The sequence below is a fragment of the Malus sylvestris genome, chromosome 5, assembly GCF_916048215.2.
Source record: "Malus sylvestris chromosome 5, drMalSylv7.2, whole genome shotgun sequence".
NCBI lineage: Eukaryota > Viridiplantae > Streptophyta > Magnoliopsida > Rosales > Rosaceae > Malus > Malus sylvestris.
Window position 1 is genome coordinate 45,144,056 of NC_062264.1, and position 20,245 is coordinate 45,164,300.

General features: G+C 35.7%; 1 protein-coding gene and 1 long non-coding RNA gene across 45 annotated transcripts in view; one reads left to right on the forward strand and one right to left on the reverse strand.

Annotated features, from left to right (window-relative positions):
- LOC126623028 (cysteine-rich receptor-like protein kinase 44) overlaps window positions 1–20,245 on the reverse strand; it is a 98,650-nt gene that overhangs the window by 42,956 nt on the left and 35,449 nt on the right. For 22 of the 44 annotated variants that reach the window (XM_050291732.1, XM_050291730.1, XM_050291721.1 and 19 more), the window contains one exon: window positions 8,258–8,666. Coding sequence is in view for 22 of the 44 variants with exons in the window: in XM_050291756.1 (XP_050147713.1) it covers window positions 5,294–5,557; window positions 5,640–5,790; window positions 5,916–6,153; window positions 6,275–6,485; window positions 6,713–6,840; window positions 6,974–7,111; window positions 7,300–7,845 (1,676 nt within the window). In the remaining 22 variants the exon portion in view is untranslated. Of the gene's footprint in view, window positions 1–4,983; window positions 5,558–5,639; window positions 5,791–5,915; window positions 6,154–6,274; window positions 6,486–6,712; window positions 6,841–6,973; window positions 7,112–7,299; window positions 7,846–8,257; window positions 8,667–20,245 lie in introns of those variants that run through there. The other 22 variants (XM_050291758.1, XM_050291757.1, XM_050291754.1 and 19 more) reach the window with 18 other exon arrangements.
- LOC126623052 (uncharacterized) overlaps window positions 9,513–20,245 on the forward strand; it is a 30,477-nt gene continuing 19,744 nt past the window's right edge. Inside the window, exons 1-3 of the long non-coding RNA XR_007623594.1 lie at window positions 9,513–9,803; window positions 10,011–10,111; window positions 10,937–11,741. This is a non-coding gene — a long non-coding RNA (uncharacterized LOC126623052). The remainder of the gene's footprint in view (window positions 9,804–10,010; window positions 10,112–10,936; window positions 11,742–20,245) is intronic.

The window sequence follows — 20,245 nt, forward strand, 5'->3', positions numbered from 1 at the left end:
ATGGTTTTGTGTCTTGATGCATCTAATGGTTAGTCTAATAATTAACCTTTTTATTTGTTGTGGTTATTAAATTAATGGTTTGATATTAGACTAATGAAGCATTAATGCATGTGACACAATCAGTTTTGAGGCAAGAAACTATTATTTGTAATTTCTATAAGGATTATCTTGAATGCAACTTGTGTATTTGTAATTATGAAATATTGGTTTTGAGGTTTCTTGGTTTAAAGACATTTATATGTTGTCTAACATATTCTAAGAGATACTAACGTTCATAATTTTTTTACGGGAATTTGTGTTGACGAGATACGGGCCGATAACTTTTGACGATGATTTTGGTTCGGCGAACTTGTAACACTGGAGATTTACTTCAATAATCTGCAATATTACGGGATCCATGTGAATCTGGAGTGAAGGTAATTTACATGGACGGTTCTCAAGCATTGATGGATAGTTTGTTTCGTTGATGTGGAGTCGAGGAATCTTGGTCGGGTTGACTAATACGGGTCCAGTGATGCATTCGGGTAACTCATTTCACTGTTTCATGCATGATTAATTGTTCTCTTATATGCATGATTATAGTGTGATGAGTTAGAGCATGATGAATTAGGGCTTTTGTTATTTCGAGTATGCTTGTTTATTTATATATATTGTGAAGGCATGATTAAACTCGAAATCCCTATATAGATGCCAACTTGTGATTTATGTGAGATGTTTGAAATCATCTTTTGATATGTTTTATTGATTGCCTCAAGTGAATTTTTGCGGCTATAAAGTTGGGCTTTTCTAATGGTCGTGATTTCATTCTCATTATTATTTTCTTATAAAAGTATATGTAAACATAAATATGCATGTTTTTGAGTATGCAATTTATTCATTATTTTGGGCACATGATTTATGGTTGGCATATTATATCATTCATGGTGTATACTTGAAAATAAATAAATTAGGTATTCAATTTATGTACCCTCTATGGGGTCATTTATAGACTTGTTTGGTGTACATTCTTGTGGTGTTGACATTGAATTAACGATAGGAATTTTAATTTGGGTTACCATCACCTTAGTTATTATGTACAATACAAATTGACATTGCCGAATGCATATTGATTTAATTTATGAATTCATAAGAAAGGATGTGCTTAATATTGTATTGTGAAAATCATGGAGTTTAAGATGCATGCTTGTTGTATATGTATATTTGTGATTTCATTTATGATGCATGCTTCCGCTATTATGTTTTGATTGAAATCACAAATATGGAGGAAGATGAACCTTGAGTTCTCCAGAAGAAATAGTGGTCTTGATTATCTCGTTTTAATCAAGACATGTTGTTGTGATATATATCCAGACATTATCAAAATTTGGTCGATCTTGCTCGATGGATATTGAACTAGATATTGAACTAGTTAGGATCAAATTGAATGCAAAAATATTGTGCTTGCTATTCTGATTTTGATCATTGTTGAAACTAGTGATTTTGGGTTTATGTGAGATAAGTTTTTCCGAATGGATTGTGACTATCTTTTGATACATAGACTATTTGCATAATGGTTTAGGTGTATATGACTAAACTAAGATTATGCAATTGGTGAGGAATCAGGAACCAATTGGTTCATATCTCTGGTTTCTTTATTGGTTGTGCAGTACATTTTGCTTATGCTTAAGTGGGAGAATCATATGTTCGAATGTAAGCATAAAGCTAAGAATTAGGCCGGCCATTATAATTCATTTGGTTGAATTATTCGTGTTACTTAATTTGTTTAAGTAATGAGAAGGATCCTATTATGTCGGTTAGCATTCAAAAGGAAATGAATTTGGTTTCCATATGGATTCTGATTAGTCATTCATTGTATTGGAATGATTTTTTAGTTAATATAGTTGCTATACCACATCTTTTACTTAACTTGGTTGTGTTGAGTATGGCCTAGATAAGTGGGAGCAAATTGGTTTGGTTTTGCTATATTGGTTCACATAATTACAAAGTGCAAATTAAGTATGTTGTGACTTTTGAGTTAATTCTGCGATGTAACAGAAAAGATTCTTAAGTTCAATACTTTAAAATGCATAGATAAGGTGTATGTGAGGTTAAGCTTTTGTTATCCAAAAGATTTGGTGGCTATATGAGTGGGAGTATGTCTTGGTTTACTTTTGAGCTTAGATACATTGCTATGAACATAAACTAGACATTGTGATTTGTAAGTTAAATTTGTATATTGTGTTGCAGAGGCAATTATAAATTCATTGTTTTGGTTTATGTAAGTTGGTTGTGTCTATGTACTACTGTGGTTGAAGAATGACTTATGTGATCACCTTTATATTGAATTTGAGATGATTATTTACTGTTGTGAATCATACTCAAGTAGGAGAATGTTAGAGTATGAGTGTGATTCTTACAGTTTAGTAATAATCATTGTTATTTTAGATTGGTATAAAGAGGCCTTAATGTGTTTATAAGAGTTAATTCAACTTTGGTTTGGATTGAAACTCTACTGTTGGCTCGAGAATAGAACTCATACTTATACAAGGATTTGGTCTTGTATTCCTTGTAGGATTGTAATAGGGCAATCTATGTTTAGTATAAAAACATAAGTCACTGCTCTCACAAAACATACGCTCAATATTGAACTAAGACTTATTGTTAGTTTGAGTACTTTTGGTTTTGCAAGAGAGGAGAAGGTGCACTGTTTGAAGTCTGATTTGGCTTATTCTTCTACTGCTTTTACGGGTTAGTTTGTTATTGTGTTTATCGAATTGTGATTTTAATACTTGTATAAATTTGTGGTTCATGAGCTTAATCTTTTAACTTATATTTTTGATAAGTTTAATCTTACACATAATAATATAAATGTGGCTTACATATATATCGAATTACACACTTGCAAAGTCATTAATTTAAAGAACCTATATATGTTCAAATAATACGAAAATATAAATTAATACGATTCAAAAACCTTATAATATAATACGAGAAAATCAAAACCATGAACCATTTTGAATGTCACTGTCAATGGGCAAAAGCAGAAGTCCAGATGGCTGACAGATTAACTTGATAAACCCTAATTCCATATGTCATGTATGCATGCTGGTATTGTTTGATTAGCAGGACATAATTAATTAGCACCAAATCCATCGTCTAGATCCTGAACGCTTTATATGAAGAAAGACCAAGACCTAAGGTGATTTGTTTTTGGTCGGTCAAATATATATATCATGCAAGCGGCGGAGAATGAGCAGTGAATTTTTGCTGTTTGGGTCCTTGCCTACTTGAACCTTTCCAATTAGTCTTTTCTAATCTTGATTAGTGAAAACGGTAATGTTAAGGAATACTTAAATTATATTTTGTAAATCATATGACGTGATTATTAATGATTGAATTATTACTTAAGTGAATTATTACTTAAGTGTTGATTAACATGCTTATTTTTATTAGTGACACACATAATGTGATCTTAAAAGTTGTTTACTAAGCAATCACCCTTATAATGTAGAAGGTGAAACCTGCTAGGACATTACAAGGATCTCATTTGAAAAAAAAATTGTTTTGGATACGAGTATTGCGAGGAAGGCTAAATTTTTGTAGATAAAATTTGCAAACCAAATTAATTAATGATGTGTCAACAATAGAAAATAAACATATTTATCAACACTTAATGTCACATCCCAGCCTGGGGCGGATCACTTCCCGGGCCTACTCCACCACCATAGCACGATATTGTCTGCTTTGGGCCCTGAGTCCCTTACAGTTTTGTTTCTAGGAACTCACGAACAACTTCCCAATGGGTCACCCATCATGGGAGTGCTCTGGCCACCTTCTCGCTTAACTTCGGAGTTCCGACGGAACCCAAAGCCAGTGAGCTCCCAAAAGACCTCGTGCTAGGTAAGGATGAAAATATATATTTAAGGATCACTCCCCTGGGCGATGTGAGATGTCACACTTAAGAAATAATTCAATCATCAACTTCTATATCATTTAACTTATAAAATTTTATTTACAAATTTAATCTCCTTAGTATTTACTCTTTGAAGATATAACTGATGGTAATGGGAGCATTCTTTTTTCTTTCTCTTGATCAGTAGAAGTCAATTTTATGTCTACCAAAAAGTGATCATGGAAAATAACAACATAAAAGACAAATACAGGTGAAAAAGATCAAACAAAAGTTGATTCTGGATATTCATTGTCGTCAAATTAGAATCCGTTCAGTTTAGTGGAAGTCTGCAACAAATTATGATGCTTGCACTATTTTCGTCCTCGTCTTTCTTGTTTAGGGTAAAGTAATTGTGAAGGTAAATGACAATTAACTAGTTGAACTAGTCATGATTTCTTTGCAGCATACATTTCACTCCACCCAGCTAATTAGTTACTAACTCTAGTCAAAAGGAAAAAAAATGAATATATAAGCGCTCATGCGATAAAAGGTCAATAGTTTAAGATGACGTTATAGGTTTGGACTAATTCCACAATATTTTATTTTATAGTCAAAACTATTTATTTTTTAGATCTTCATTGTCTCATTTTATGCAACGCATGTGATGAAGATTAGTCATAGAAGGTTGATAGAGATGGGAGTGGTTGGCGAGTTGCCAAATTAATCAGGCTTCTATCCCCTCCTTTCAGCTTAGACCGTTGAAAAGAAATCTTTTGGTATGAAGTTAAGCCACACATTCAATGAGCCTTATTTTATTTTTTTTATTGCTTTTATTCAAACCCATTTGAAACAATAAACCATGAACGACAATTTTTTTCATCAAATGTTTGAATCTTTTCAACACCAATAGAGAGAGAAGATGGTCAAACCGTGGCGGATGTGTGCAAGAGGAGGAAGGTTAAGTGGTGGCGTGAACAAGGGTGGAGAAGAAGAATGATTGTGGAACAAAAACAATATAAAACAAAATAAGGCTTATTAAATATGTGGCACACCTCCAAGCAGTTAGATAATTACTTTTGAAAAAAAAAATGAAAGGAGAGAGAAATAGGAGGGGAGAAAATTCAAGTCCAATTAATCAAAGTCCTCGTTTGATTGGTTAACTTTCTACAGTGATTGGTAGACTGGTCCCAAAACAACTCTTGGTCTATCTCTTTTACATTACAAGCCTTATTGCAAATTACCTAAACCATTGAAAAGAAAAATGACCAAATAAATGGTAAATTACACATTATAATCTTTTTTTAGAAATGCAGTTTTCATCTTAAGAAGCTATCTAGGATATACTTCAGTGATCAATGAAACCTCATTTTCTGGTGCTTTGACAGAGCTGCCATTGGATCGATCCGACCCGGTTGTAATCACCTCCGAACTATTCTTCCATCCCAAAGTCATGTCAGATCCAACGTTACTATCTCTGAAAAATGCTGGTTGTGAGGGTACTGGAAGAGTGACTGAATAACTGTTAAGCATTAGAACAATAGCATTCATGGTTGGCCTATCGGGTATATTTTCTTGCACACATAGTAACCCAATATGGATGCATCTCATTATTTCATTTCTTGAACCGTTCGTCAACGCGGGATCTATTAGATTTGAAGCTGTCCCTTCCTTCCAACATTTCCATGCCTGCATTGTGAAATTCGTAGAAATATAGTTAGAGATAAATTATTTTTCTTGGTTGCATTATGCATATAGTTTAAGTACTTACGTAGCTTAGAAGATCCTCCATGTTCTCGCCATGACGAAAGGAATTATTTTTCTGTCCACTCACTATCTCCAGAACTAAGACACCAAAACTATAGACATCTGACTTCACAGAAAAGTGCCCATGCATCGCATATTCTGGAGCCATATATCCACTGCATATCGAAACAAGAATAATATATGATGGTTTTATGATCACTAACTTCGATGAGAACTTTGGATTATTGATATAGATTGACACAATTATAATATAAGCCATGTAGCCTTGTCGAGTACTTACTAGGTCCCCACAATTCGACTGGTATTGCCTTGTGTTTGATCAACCCCAAACAATTTTGCCATGCCAAAATCTGATATCTTGGGAGTCATTTCTTCATCTATCAAGATATTACTAGCTTTGAGATCACGATGAATAATTCTAAGCCGTGAATCCTCATGAAGGTAAATGAGCCCTCGAGTAATGCCTACTATGATTTTGTAGCGCCTATCCCAATCTAGTTGTGCACGCTTGATTGGGTCTGCATGTTCAATTCAAACCAAGGTTACAATGTTTCTTGTATGTTACAAGAATGAGATTTTATGGTAAAATTTTGAAGTTAAAGCTAAAGTTGTACAAAAAGAACATTGAAGCATAAATACCAAATATGATGTGGTCCAGACTTGCATTAGGGACAAACTCATAAATAAGAAGCCTTTCAACTCCTTCCAAGCAGAAACCCAAGAGCCTAACTAAGTTTCGGTGTTGAAGCTTTGCCACTAACAAGACCTCATTTTTAAACTCCAAATCTCCTTGTCCAGAATTTACGGAGAGCCTTTTCACTGCTATTTCTTGTCCATTGAATAACCTACCCTGAAAGAGTATCAAAACAAAAAGGTTGCATTTAAGGAATATATACATGAAATTGGTGATGTTGCCCATATATATCATCAAGTTGTTAAGTTTGGCAGGTTAGGTTTTTTCACAATAAAGCCGGCCTCTGTGTTATGATCAATGGTGGAACAATCACTATATATTGTATTTTATTTCGTAAGGTATGATGTGAGAATGTTATCTTCAATAGATGTGCTATATATTACCTTGTAAACAGAACCAAATCCCCCTTGTCCTAGTTTATTGGCTTCAGAAAAGTCATCTGTGGCAATTCTAATGGTGTCAAAATTGAATTGCAGGGATTCCGCACTTCCAATTTCGTCCACGTCTTCGTCTGTGGTACAATTTTAACAAAAATTTCATATTTAACATAATTAGATCTAGATGACGTAACAGTACTAGGCTTCCCACTTGAAGCAAATTGAGTTAAATTAATGTTACTGTATCTATTTTGTTACAGTACGTACCTGGAATTAAATTACTTTGAAGCTTTTTCTTTGCCTTACGTACTCTTAGACAAATGCCCATGAACATTGCTAATAACAAAGAAGCAATAATTGACACAACAATAATGATGACAGTCCGAGATTTGCTACTCTTCGATCCTGCAAGGTAAAATCAGAAATATATCTTCTCTAATCATATGAGATTCTGAATAACATGTTTAAGTTATTGATCTATCAGAGAGAGGAGTTATCATTGATCAATTAAATTTTGAGATCAGTGTCAAGCAAATATGCAGTCATCGGCGTATGTAATGGAGTGTACATATATATACGTTGTGCGTGCGTACCTTGTGAAGTGTTTGTGGTATTGGTTGATGGTGGTGGAGAATGTATTGGTGGCGGAGATGGCAGTTGTTTGACAGTTGTAGGGTCATAGAAGGGGTAAAGATCGAATCTAAAGTAACAGCTAGGTTTATTAACTCCCCCACCTACTTTCCCGTAAAAATAGGAGATGTATGCAAAAGCCCCAACTAAGCAATCACTGCAACTTTGCTCTGATATGTCTGGCGTGCATTGCGCTAGTGCAAATATTGTTTGGAAAGTTGGGCCACTTGTGTTTCCGAATGCAAATTTCCGAAGAGAACCGCCAGCTGCAGCTTCCCTTCTTATGCTGTCCAGTAGCTTCCTCAGCTCTTGGTTGAATCCATCCAGCTCGGACGACGATATGTTATTTATGTTCCAGTAATACGGCGAAGGCTCAGTTTCCATGACGCCATAGATGGAGCGGTTTGAGTAGCGTAACATGCATTTCTCATACGAACCAAATGCTTCCTTCTGATTAGGACAACGCTGAAGGAGATCATATCGGGAATTGTTTAGGCAGCTACGACAATCTCCCACCGTGACATCTCCTCTACAAAGTCCGATTGCATAAATGTGCTCGTTCGACGAGTTTAGGCTATAGGATGCATTGTAAAAGCCATACCCGTTGCCGTTTTCGTCGGAGGGCAGAGAGGAGAGGAGGCGGTTGAGGTTTGTCTGATAGGTACTATTGGTGGTATAGTTTCCTTTTTCGTTTATGCAAACTTGACCAAGGGCTTGATTAATCATGAGAAACAGAATGGGAAAGAGGCAGGATAGAAATCTTGAGGAATCCATTGCTGGCATTATTTGATATTTTTGCTCAAATTCGTTTGTGAAAGAGGATTATAGTTATGATGGAAAACTTGCTACACGTCTATTTATGAAGAACGAAGTCAATGAATACCTCACTTTACGCAAGACGCGGTGGTGGGAATACCAGACTTTTAGTAATAGCTCTAGCTACGATACGGTATTATTAGTACTTGCTACCATCCCTCTGCACATGCATGTTTAAGTGTTCTACAATCTACATGATCTCTAATTATCTAGCTTTTCGTTTACAACTTTTTCATGTACCAAGCCTACTCAACTCTTATGAAAAAAGATGCCATTATGACGGTCTCAAGCCAATAACATAAGTTGGAATTTAAAATGCATAATAATTTTAATCAAATACTACTTGATTATTCTTTCATCAGCGAGGTTTCACACTGTTATAATTGAAGATGCTGATATAGACAGGAGTGCTAAATTAAATATTTAAGGTAGCTTCTTCCTAGACTTATACTATTCAAGGAAGCTTCTTCTGAGACTTATACTATTCAACCATTGAAATAAAGTAAACCACAGACTGGAGCAACTTCTCTATTCTTTTCGGTGCATGCATTCTCTCAGTCAACAAAGTAAATCAATTATAATACGTAATTCTGACAATCATTTACTCGTTTCGGTGGATATACCTTTCTACTTTGTGGTCAGAATTAAATTGTCGATTTGTGACTGACTGTTTCTTAGTTCCTTTCGTCTCGGCTTACATTGATTGTAATCGGAAAATACATGGTGGTTACTACGATGAGCAAGAAAAGTTACAATAATTGATATTGCTGCACACCTTACTCTTTACTATAGTTGATACTAGCAAAGATGCCCAAGCTCCATTCCTGGTTTTGAATTCGTAAAGTTTAACACACAAATTTTTAAATTATTCAGAAACCAATCAAAGCAGCTGAATCGACATGGTAAATTAAGTCTTTCAGTTGGATCTAAATTCTATTGAATTTACATTAAAAGCCTATCTTAAAAAAAAAATGACGGATTTTTTGAAGTCCCAACTATATACAGTGTATATGAGTTTTTCACATGAATTGGAGAATGATGGTTGTTTAATTGTACCTAAAGTGCAGCAGTAGCTGTCAGTGTGTGGCTAAAATGCACCTGCACAGTAATTCAAAATTGAGCCATGATTCCTTGTACTTGTAGCATAAGTAGAAGCGCAGGTGCTGCAAGACAATCTATCAATGATAAATAACTCTTATCAAAGCTCTACTCATAATTTACCACGTGTATCACCAATGACTTTATGCATATTTGAGACAAAGCTGAAACTGATTTACATGATTGTCGGTGCACAAACCTGGGATTTAAAAATTATAATTTTTCCCAAAAAATTATTCAAATTCACTTAGGCCCTGTTTGGCACACCGTATAAGGCACCGGATAGTACTAATAATACGGTGTACGGTGTTTGGTGGTCGTTTGGATTAAATAGGCACCGGATTAAATAATCCGGACCCACCTTTTTTACACGGCGTTCACCCGCTTGCTTATACCGTCCATATTCACGGTATAACTTAGTCGGCCTCGTCTCGATTCCTCTCCGCTCTCTCTGGCTCTCGCTGTCGCTCTCGCTCTCGCTCTCGCTTCCTCTCCGCTCGCTCTCGCTCTCGCTCTCGCTTCCTCTCCAGACGCACTCTTGCTCTCATCCCAGGTTTGTCTTCTCAAATTCTTCTTCTTCGTTTGAATCACAGTTCGTCTTTTCAGTTTTCTTCTTATGGGATTCCACCCCTCCCTCTATTCTTCCCCCTCCTATTTTTCTTGCAATTTTCTTTCAATTGATTGAAGCTAGTTATTATTCTCTCTAATTATGCAATTGATTATGTAATTTTGTGTTTTAATTAAAATTTTTTAATTTTAGGGTTTGCTATTGGGGTCGAATTTAGGGTTTGTTGTTGGTTGTCTCTGGCGCAGTTCCCGTTTCACTTGTTGTCTCGCAGCTGCAACGCAACCATACGGACGGTAAGCCAATTTCTCTTCGCTATTATTTTCTCTCTAATTTTGCATCTACTGGGATCAAATTTTGGTGGGTTTTGTGAATTGGGCATCGATTTCTGATGCTTTTAGAGAAATGGGTTGTCAGTGATGTTTTGATATTTCAATAGTTGGACTTGTGTGGCTGCATGCGTTTTTTTATTTTTGCTGGGTTTAGCTAACTGGGTTGTGCGGTTAATCTGTTTTTTCTCCAACTTTCTTACGATTTAAGTGCTTTTAGGTGAAGTACTTCCTGTGCCTATTTGTTCTGTCTTAGTAGCTCAGAGGTATGAAATTTGATAGTATTTCGTGTTAATTTTTAATTGAACTTGAAGAATGAGGAATGCATATCTTGCTTGTGATTGGGTAGAGTGGGAGTGGGAGTGTGCTTCCTGTGCCTATTTGATTGCGTGTTGAAGTATTGCTTTGTTATGATTTCCTTTTGGTCTGGCATTCTGTTGGTTGGGTGTTGAAGTACTGCTTTGTTTTGGTTTCATTAGCAGTTGTGGTTTACTGAATAGAATTGTTGATTGGATGTTGAAGTATTGCTCTGTTGATTGGGTGTTGAATAGAATTGTTCTGGTTTCGTCTAGTGAAGATGTTATCCTGACTCGTTTGATTGTGTTTCTTTGCTTGTTCTTATCCTTCCTGCTACTGTTTTTTCTTGCTGTTGGTGCAATTTTTAATCAGCTGGTGTGGTTTTCTTCTGTCCGCTGAGTTTCCTAGTTATCATTTCACCAAAGTTTTCAATGAAGAGAGCTGCTAATGACAATGATCTTGCTGTGACATTTAAATAAATGCTTTCTGAATCAGTTGATAAGTTGGGTGAAGTTTTACAAGCTGCTTTTGGGAAGGAGTGGATCCAAAATTTGAGATTGCTTTAGAATTGTCAAAGATTGTAGTTGTTTTTTGTGTATCTTTTATGTTCCTGGAAAATATTTTGAATTTGATGTATGGAATTTACTTTTTTATTTTATTTTTTTGTTATTTGAAGATTTGTGTGGTTTTCAATAGGTATAAATATGAGAAAAGTTCAACAAACAAACAAAGATTTGTCAATTTTTTTTTTCCCTTGTCCTATCCGGTTCAATACCAAACACAGTATAAATAATACGGTCATTAGTCCGATACTGCACCAAACGCCCGACTAATTTAGTCAGTACTATCCGGTGGCTATTTATCCTATCCGACAGAAATAGTCAGTACAGTCCGAGCTGCCAAACGAGGCCTTAATAGGTAACTTTCATGCTCCTTCACTTTAATTTCTATTTGGCTAGTTCAATTTTGTACTCGAATCTTTTCAAATTCACATTAGAAAGATGGCAGCAGTTTTAAGTCACTCCAAATTTTGACAGCCTTTAAGAACAAAACTGTTATATGAAGCACAAAACTCTTCCAACACATTGCTTGCAAGATTTACTATGTTTAAACCTCTGATTTATTGGTATCATGCGATTTCTTTGAAAATTTACATAAACCTCAAAAAGTAGTAAAAGTGCTTCAGCAGCATGAGGGGTTTTATAACAAAGAAGTCATTCATTTCTGCCGATAAACTGAAACAATGATTGATACAAAGGTCTTCGCATCAGATAAAAATGATTGACTACGAAGAATTCAAGTGCAAAATGACTAACCAAGAAGACTTCTATTTTTCAGAAAGATCGTACCCAGTGCACAAGGCTCCCGCTTTACGCAGGGTCTGGGAGAGGTGAATGTCGGCTAGCCTTACCCCCATTTATGGAGAGGCTGCTCTCTATTTTTCAGAAAGGTAAAAACAATTAATTGTTATGGTACAAATTCTAAAGTTAATAAGCCCTAAAGTAGGAAGCCATAAAAAGAGGAGAATTTTACAACATACATCTCAGAAACAAGTAGACTCATTTGAAATGTTCTTAAAGAAATAATACAGTGCCAAATTGGAATCATATCGAAGAATAAATAGGCCTAAAGTGTTTTATCCATAAACCTAAAAACTACAGAGAACAAAAATAACAATCACTCAAATGGAAAGTACGGGGAAGCACCGCATCAAAGGTCAAGTGGCATACCAGAATTTTGATTCAAATGTCATGGCTGAGAACCTTTGCATCAAAAGCAGCTGCAAGAGCAAATTATGACGCTGCGATGGGAGTCCAAACTAAACAGCAAAAAATTAGAGAGAATAAGAGTAAGAATTTGAACAGAGTTCATGTGTTTATATTGGATAAATGACTCTTAGCTTGTTTTGCATCTTGCAGACTTATGGGATTCAGGAAAAATGTTTTCTTTAGTTCCTCTCATAGAACTAAAGAGGTGATGTTGATACAACCATTTTTTCCCATTTTGTTTGACCAAGAATGTATTTGTATAAAATCCAAATGCAAATGCAGAAGAGATATGAGAATATAACAGAGGACCCTAACAGTTAAGATTAGAGAGAATAAGAGTCTGCATTCGAACACAGTTAAGAGATTTGTTCCAACACCTAACAAAATTAAGAATGGATAAACAAATACCTCAATGATGGTCTCTTTGGCGGCTGCTCTGTGAATGCATGGTTTGATGTGTATGCTTGTGTTTGATCTGCATACATGTCAAGAAGAAAATTAAAAAGTGCATCACAGAAATACATAAGCAACCAAGAATTGGAAAAACAATCTACCAACAGAGGAGCTAAACAGTTACTAAAACAGCCTAATCTCCCCAACACCCTCACCACAGAAATACAGAAGCAACAAAGTATGGAGAAACAATCTAGCAACAGAGGGATATTCAAACGATGTGAAGCGGAAAAACAACCTCAATTTGATTTGTTGAGAAGGAAACAGCAGGAAAGCATGAAGAAACACAGAAATGAGCACAGTGCAACCCCCTAGCTTATGAAGACACAAACCCGACTCCAACTGTGTACGGAACAGTGCACTCAGCAGCCTAATCTCCCTAACACCCAACTAAACAGCCTACAAACATCCATTACAATTTTAATGAAACAACAAAATATTAATCACAGTTTTAACAACGCAAATGGCAAACCAAACAATAAACGATGATTTTAACCCTGTTGAATCAGAGGTGAAAACTGAAAACCCACTCTCTCCCATACCTCCCTCAGCCATTCTCTCCTTAACAACCCTGTGGAGTAACCCGTTAACCCCAAAAAATGCACACAGCCATGCTTTCTGCCCTCTCTCTCTCTCTCTCTCTCCCTGTCCATCCTTCTCTCAAAAATTGGACAAAATCCCTATATCTCTCTCCCACTTAGTCGAAACACGTAGCTCCCATCTCTCTCCAATCTGTCAGTCCCTCTGTCCCACTCCTCTCCTCCCCCAACGATCCTCTGACCGATGCATCTCCCACAGCCACACCCACCCGCCACCGAGTCAAAAATCCCGGCTATCCTCTCCCTCCAACCCGTCAACCCTTCTATTGCTTCCTGGATCTCTCTCTCTCACTCTGTTTTTTCCATAAGTAAATCAACATTAAAAAAAAAAAAAAATCCAACCATAGATGCAGTAATTAAATAACTACTTTACTTATCCAGATTTTCCTCCACATACACTCATTGCTTCCTTCTTCTTCATCACCTAGAAGAAAGCAACCCATTTAGCCGAAGAACTCTCTCTGTCCTCCCTCCCTCTCTCTCTCTCTCTCTCTCTCTCTCTCTAAGCAATGCGAGCTTCCAAGACCAAAACTTTCCCACATTTTCCATCGTTTTCTCACTCTCTTACTCTCTCATCGACTTTCCGGGCAACCCATCAAAACCATCGTCGTTCACATCCAGCCCAAAGACCCAATACCCTTTCTGAAGCCCGGTGGCAATTTTGTAAATAGCGTTAAATCCAACAAAAGCAGGGGAAGAGAGACTCAGTGGCACTTTCGTAAATAAAATGAAATGTACCCAAAATTGCACAGTGCCACCTCCCCTCTTACTTTAGACTAAAGTAATTGCTGCACACCTTACTCTCCAGCACATTTGTGTTTACTTATGACATTAAGATTGAATTTATTGAATGATAATCAAAACACAAACGTAAACTTATATACGTGCATAAAGAGCAAAATAGTATGCATAAATAATTTCCGTTAACAAATTTGAGCCAATTTACCAGAAAAATGAATCACACCACTTAGCACCATTTGCAAACTAACAAGTTTGAGTCATCATGAATAATAGAAAGGAAAAATGGAAAAATTAGAAATCTTGAGGAAACGATAGCTAGCAATTTACTTTGGCCTTTGATCGAGATGCGAGCACTAGATGTTTTGAATTTTGAGGACCAATTGAATAGTATCCGGAAACAAAGAGAAATCCGGAATGTCGAGTGCATGTGCTCGAATTGGTCCGACCTAGAAATAATTAAACAACACTAGCTTGAAGCTTATGATTAGGCCATCTCCAACCGAAGGGTCCAGAGGGCCAGAGGGCCGAAAATAGCCCTAAAACCGTCTCCAACCGAGGGCTAGGCCAGAGGGCTCGGGAATCTGTGAGGGCCCCACGGAATTTCAAAGGGCCAAAGGGCCAAAAGGCTGGCTGCTTTCGGCCAACCAGCCAGCCCCGGGCTGGCTATTTTTTTTATTTATAGTTTTCCTATTGTTATCGGTTATAACCGACATCATTAAAGAAGGATTTTTTTAATATTGTCGGTTATAACCGACAGTAATAGGTATTCATAGGCAAATTTTTTTTTTTATTTACTATTAGTGTTGGTTATAACTGACACTAATAGTTTGAATTTTTTTTTAATATAACGGCTAGCAGAGTCAGCTAGCCGTTGCAGCTAGCCGTTGGGTTTTTTTTTTTTTAATTTAAACATTTCTTTTCTTCTATAAATATGGTGAAGTTCTTTCAATTCTTCACTTCATTTGCAATATTTCCTTCTTCAATATTTTTCTATATTTCCTTCAATATATTTCTCAATATTTCCTTCAATATATTTCTCAATATTTCCTTCAATATATTTTCCAATATTTCCTTCATCTATAATATTTGTTTCAATTTTTCAATAATTTCCTTCAATATTTTTTCAATAATTTCCTTCAATATTTCCTTCATTTTTTTCAAAAAAAATGGCCTCATCTGCAATGAAAGGTAGGGCTTGGACCCGAAAAGAAGATGAAGCTCTTTGCAAGGCTTATAGATGGGTCTCAGAAGATAGTGTGAGGGGGATTTCTCAAACAAGTGAAGGTGTTTGGACTCGTGTGTCTAAAAAATACTTAGAGTTCTACGAAGGCACCATTACATCGAATACCCAAAACCACGAAAGTTGTTCTTCAAGATGGAAGAAACATCTTCATCCAAGTTTGAATAAATGGCATCAAGCACTATTAGCAGCCGCAAGTAGACATGAAAGCGGCGCCAATTACTATGACGAAGTTAGTGTTTTCATAGTTTATTTTAAATGTTTAATTATATTACATTTAATTTTTGTAATTATATGTCATTATATTACATTTAATTTCATGAATTAATTTCCTAAAATTTTTGTAATTATATTTTCTAGGTACGCCAAGCGGAGGAATTGTATATGGAAGGCAGCTCAAAACCCTTTCAATTTCACGGTTGTTGGGAAATTTGTAAAGGGTGGGTGTTATTTGAAGATTCACGTCAACATAGAGTGGATCCTTTGGGAGCTGTATCCCCAGCTGTAGATATGAATGAAGATGGATCTCCTACCATTCAACAAACAATGGTAGAAAATCCGACTCCATCCGAAAGTTCTTTACCTAGGGCTATGAGACGAAACAAGGCCTGAAGGTTGAGGGAAAAGGGCAAGGTAAATGTTGATTACGCCGCTCAACATGAAGTGGCGGCCTCATTGCGATTATTGGCGGAGCAAAATGCCCTTGAGGCGGAAGAAATGAAGTGTAGGCATGAAGAACGGGCCAAGCAAATACAAGAAGAGATTGATGATAAGAATATGGAAAGGAACACTTCGAATTACACTTCAATGAGTAAGGCCTATTTTGATAGGAAAAAAAAAGAAATTATGAGCCGACGGCAGTTGTTTGTGACAAACTATACTCCTACGATGACGGATGATGAAGATAATAATGATTATGGATATTAAATTTAAGTTGTAGTTTTTAAATTTAAGTTATTGTTGTTTTTAAATTTAAGTTGTAGTTTTTAAATTTAAATAATAAATTATGTTTAGCCCTTTGGCCATCGGTTGGAGACGGTTTTTTGTGACAGGGCTAAAACGAGCCCTCTGGCCCTCGGTTGGAGACGGAGACAAATATGGCCATGTACGGTTCATTAAAATATTAATATCTTGGAGAATCTTGAAGGGCCAGAGGTATCTCGCCGCTAGCCTCTTCTTGATTTTCCAAATTGAGCTGTAGTCCCAGGTCGGATCCCTCATATATAGATCGGTAGAGGGTTCATGTCCTCCGCGAGGATCATTCAAACTACCACCGAGACCAACGCCGAACAGTCGTACTTTTGAAGGGTGGTGTTCTTCTTCTTCTAGTTTCATTGCTAATTTTTCGATTGAACGTAAATGCTTGGAAAGTGTGGAAGATAAGAGAAGCACACTGTTGGTATATATAAAGATTTAATCATGCTTGGATTAGGAAAGTATCGACTTCCTAATTTCATCAGGAAACTTTTCCTTTTGCTTCATCTTTCCCTTTCTAATTATTCCTGGTTCGGGTAGGTATTTTGTTTTAAATTTCCAATTCCGTTTGGGCCTGGGTTGGTCTCTTTGAAGCGTGGCCCGCAATACGTATTCAGTTGGGCTCCCTTCGAGCTGCCCAATTCCGTTGGGCCTGAGTATGAATCCGTTTTAGGTTTTTTTTATTATTACGGACGTTTGTGGTGTTGAAATTCCTTATTTAATTTAATTTAAATTTTTTAACGAAAGGTGTTGAAACTATTATATTAATCTAAGGAAGATGAGAGTTTCGAACTCGGAATGTATGAGCAGAAACCCAACACTCTATCCACTAAGATATTAAACTACATACAAACATTATATGCTTCTTGCTATACGAAGAACGATCTTACATAAATAAACTTTTGTCAGACATTTTATAAAAGACCTCTCATCTTAAAAGAACTCAAATATTTTTTGTCAAATCGTATATCTTAAATTCAAGATCGTTGAATTCAACTGACTACAATAACTGTGGCTCCACCATTGCATTAAATCGTACAGTAATCCTTATAGACAAACTCGATAGGAATTTAATCAAACACTTTGCTTCTCACCTTAAAAGAACTCAAATATTGAGATGAAATTATATACATCTTAACCCGAGATTATTGAAAAGAAATGCATATTATTAGAGTAATCCTTATAACATTGGTTTTAATGGATACAAATTCGAGTACTTACCAACAATTACTACACTTGCTAAATGTATGTCAAAAATGAAAAAAAATTGAACATGCATTTTCACCAATCGCTTCCACACTCTTAAGAAAATGCGAATGCCGATGACAAGCATAGCGACAATAGCATTCCCAAGAACGATGATGGTGACACTTTTGTTGTTATGTTACTCGTATTATTTCCTGCAAAAATCATAAGGGTGTTAGTCAAAGAAGTAATTAAGCAGATACAAAGAGTACGTTGTCTTGTTTATTTTTTATTTTTTATGAACTTTCAATATATCTTCGAGATCTCCTAAATTTTCAATTCGTGTCAATCTAAATAATAAACCTTATAAGTCATCGATTTCACTGCATATGTGTAAGTTTCAGTTCATTTTTATTTTTTCTCATTTTTATTGTTTGACACGCGCTTTTGTAGTGTTACAGTCTTGATCATTGCAATTACTGTGCATGTCAATGTGGGTTGGTCCATATGTATTTATTGTTTCTTTTCTGGAAGGTTTGTCTATGTATTATGTTTCTGGGTCTTTATTTTGTGTTTCTCTTTCTATAAAAAATTAATATAAGATGTTGACGTGACTTAACTGTGACCGTTCAAATAGGAAGAGAGAAAAAGGGAGGGAAAAAAGAGAGGAAATAATCCTTCTCTCAAGTTCATAGCTTATCTAGTGTGTGGCAGGCAGTGCTTTTGTAGTTTTGTACCAGGATATGCTTTTCTCAAATCCACGAATGATAATAAGATGGATCAATTACATTTTACACTCTTCAAATTTTAAGTACTTTGAAATGGATCATTGGGTTCTAAATTCACTTTCTAATTGTTCAATCATCTGTTGAAGATTGATTTAGGAGATGTCAAAGCTCCAATATTAATGAGATTTTTATGTCCATAATAATATAAATGTCGCTTACATATATATTGAATTACACACTTGCAATGTCATTAATTTAAAGAACCTATATAAGTTCAAATAATACGAAAATATAAATTAATACGATTCAAAAACCTTATAATATAATACGAGAAAATCAAAACCATGAACCATTTTGAATGTCACTGTCAATGGGCAAAAGCAGAAGTCCAGATGGCTGATAGATTAACTTGATAAACCCTAATTCCTTATGTCATGTATGCATGCTGGTATTGTTTGATTGGCAGGACTTAATTAATTAGCACCAAATCCATCGTCTAGATCCTGAACGCTTTATATGAAGAAAGACCAAGACCTAAGGAGATTTATTTTTGGTCGGTCAAATATATATATCATGCAAGCGGCGGAGAATGAGCAGTCAATTTTTGCTGTTTGGGTCCCTGCTTACTTGAACCTTTCCAATTAGTCTTTTCTAGTCTTGATTAGTGGAAACGGTAATGTTAAGGAATCTATTTAAATTATATTTTGTAAATCATATGACGTGGTTATTGATGATTGAATAATTATTTAAGTGCTGATTAATGTACTTATTTCTATTAGTGACACACATAATGTGATCTTAAAAGTTGTTTACTAAACAATCATCCTTATAATGTAGAAGGTGAAACCCGCTAGGACATTACAAGGATCTCATTTGAAAAAAAAATTGTTTTGGATACGAGTATTGCGAGGAAGGCTAAATTTTTGTAGATAAAATTTGCAAACCAAATTAATTAATGATGTGTCATCAATGGAAAATAAACATATTTATCAACACTTAAGTAATAATTCCACAATATTTTATTTTATAGTCAAAACTGTTTATTTTTTAGATCTTCATTATCTCATTTTATGCAACGCATGTGATGAAGATTAGTTATAGAAGGTTGATAGAGATGGGAGTAGTTGGCGACTTGCCAAATTAATCAGGCTCCTATCCCCTCCTTTCAGCTTTAGACCGTTGAAAAGAAATCTTTTGGCATAGTTAAGCCACACATTCAATGAGCCTTATTTTATTTTATTTTATTGCTTTTATTCAAACCCATTTGAATCAACAAACCATGAACGACAATTTTTTTCATCAAATGTTTGAATCTTTTCAACACCAATAGAGAGAGAAGATGGTCAAACCGTGGCGGGTGTGTGCAAGAGGAGGAAGGTTAAGTGGTGGCGTGAACAAGGGTGGAGAAGAAGAATGATTGTGGAACAAGAACAATATAAAAAAAATAAGGCTTATTAAATATGTGGCACAGCTCCAAGCAGTTAGATAATTTCTTTTGAAAAAAAACAAAATGAAATGAGAGAGAAATAAGAGGGGAGAAAATTCAAGTCCAATTAATCAAGGTCCTCATTTGATTGATTAACTTTCTACCGTGATTGGTAGACTGGTCCCAAAACAACTCTTGGTCTATCTCTTTTACATTACAAGTTATTGCAAATTACCTAAACCATTGAAAAGAAAAATGACCAAATAAATGGTATGTTGTGGTCTATTTTATCTGACAGAGGGACTAGGGCCGGCGGCAGAGAGAGAGAGGAGAGAGATGTGTGTTTGTAGAATTGTAGGGGAATGTGTGTGTTGTTATCCCTCCTACATTGTGCCTTTATTTATAGTAGTAAAGGGAGAGAAGATATTCATTCTCCTCCAAGTAATACAAGTTGCAATAGGAAAGGATAACTAGAATCAAATCTTATCTAGGATTTACACAATCATACTTAAACTAGGAATGTTTACAACACTCCCCCTTGAGTGGGTAAATACTCAAGGTAGATTCAGCATCATGCAGAAGTTGAGGAAGTCGACTCGTCGGCATTGATTCCAAGGAACAACGCTTATTCTCAATAAGGTAGGAACTTGCATAAGTAGTAAGTCTCACTAAAAAACCCTAAGGCTAT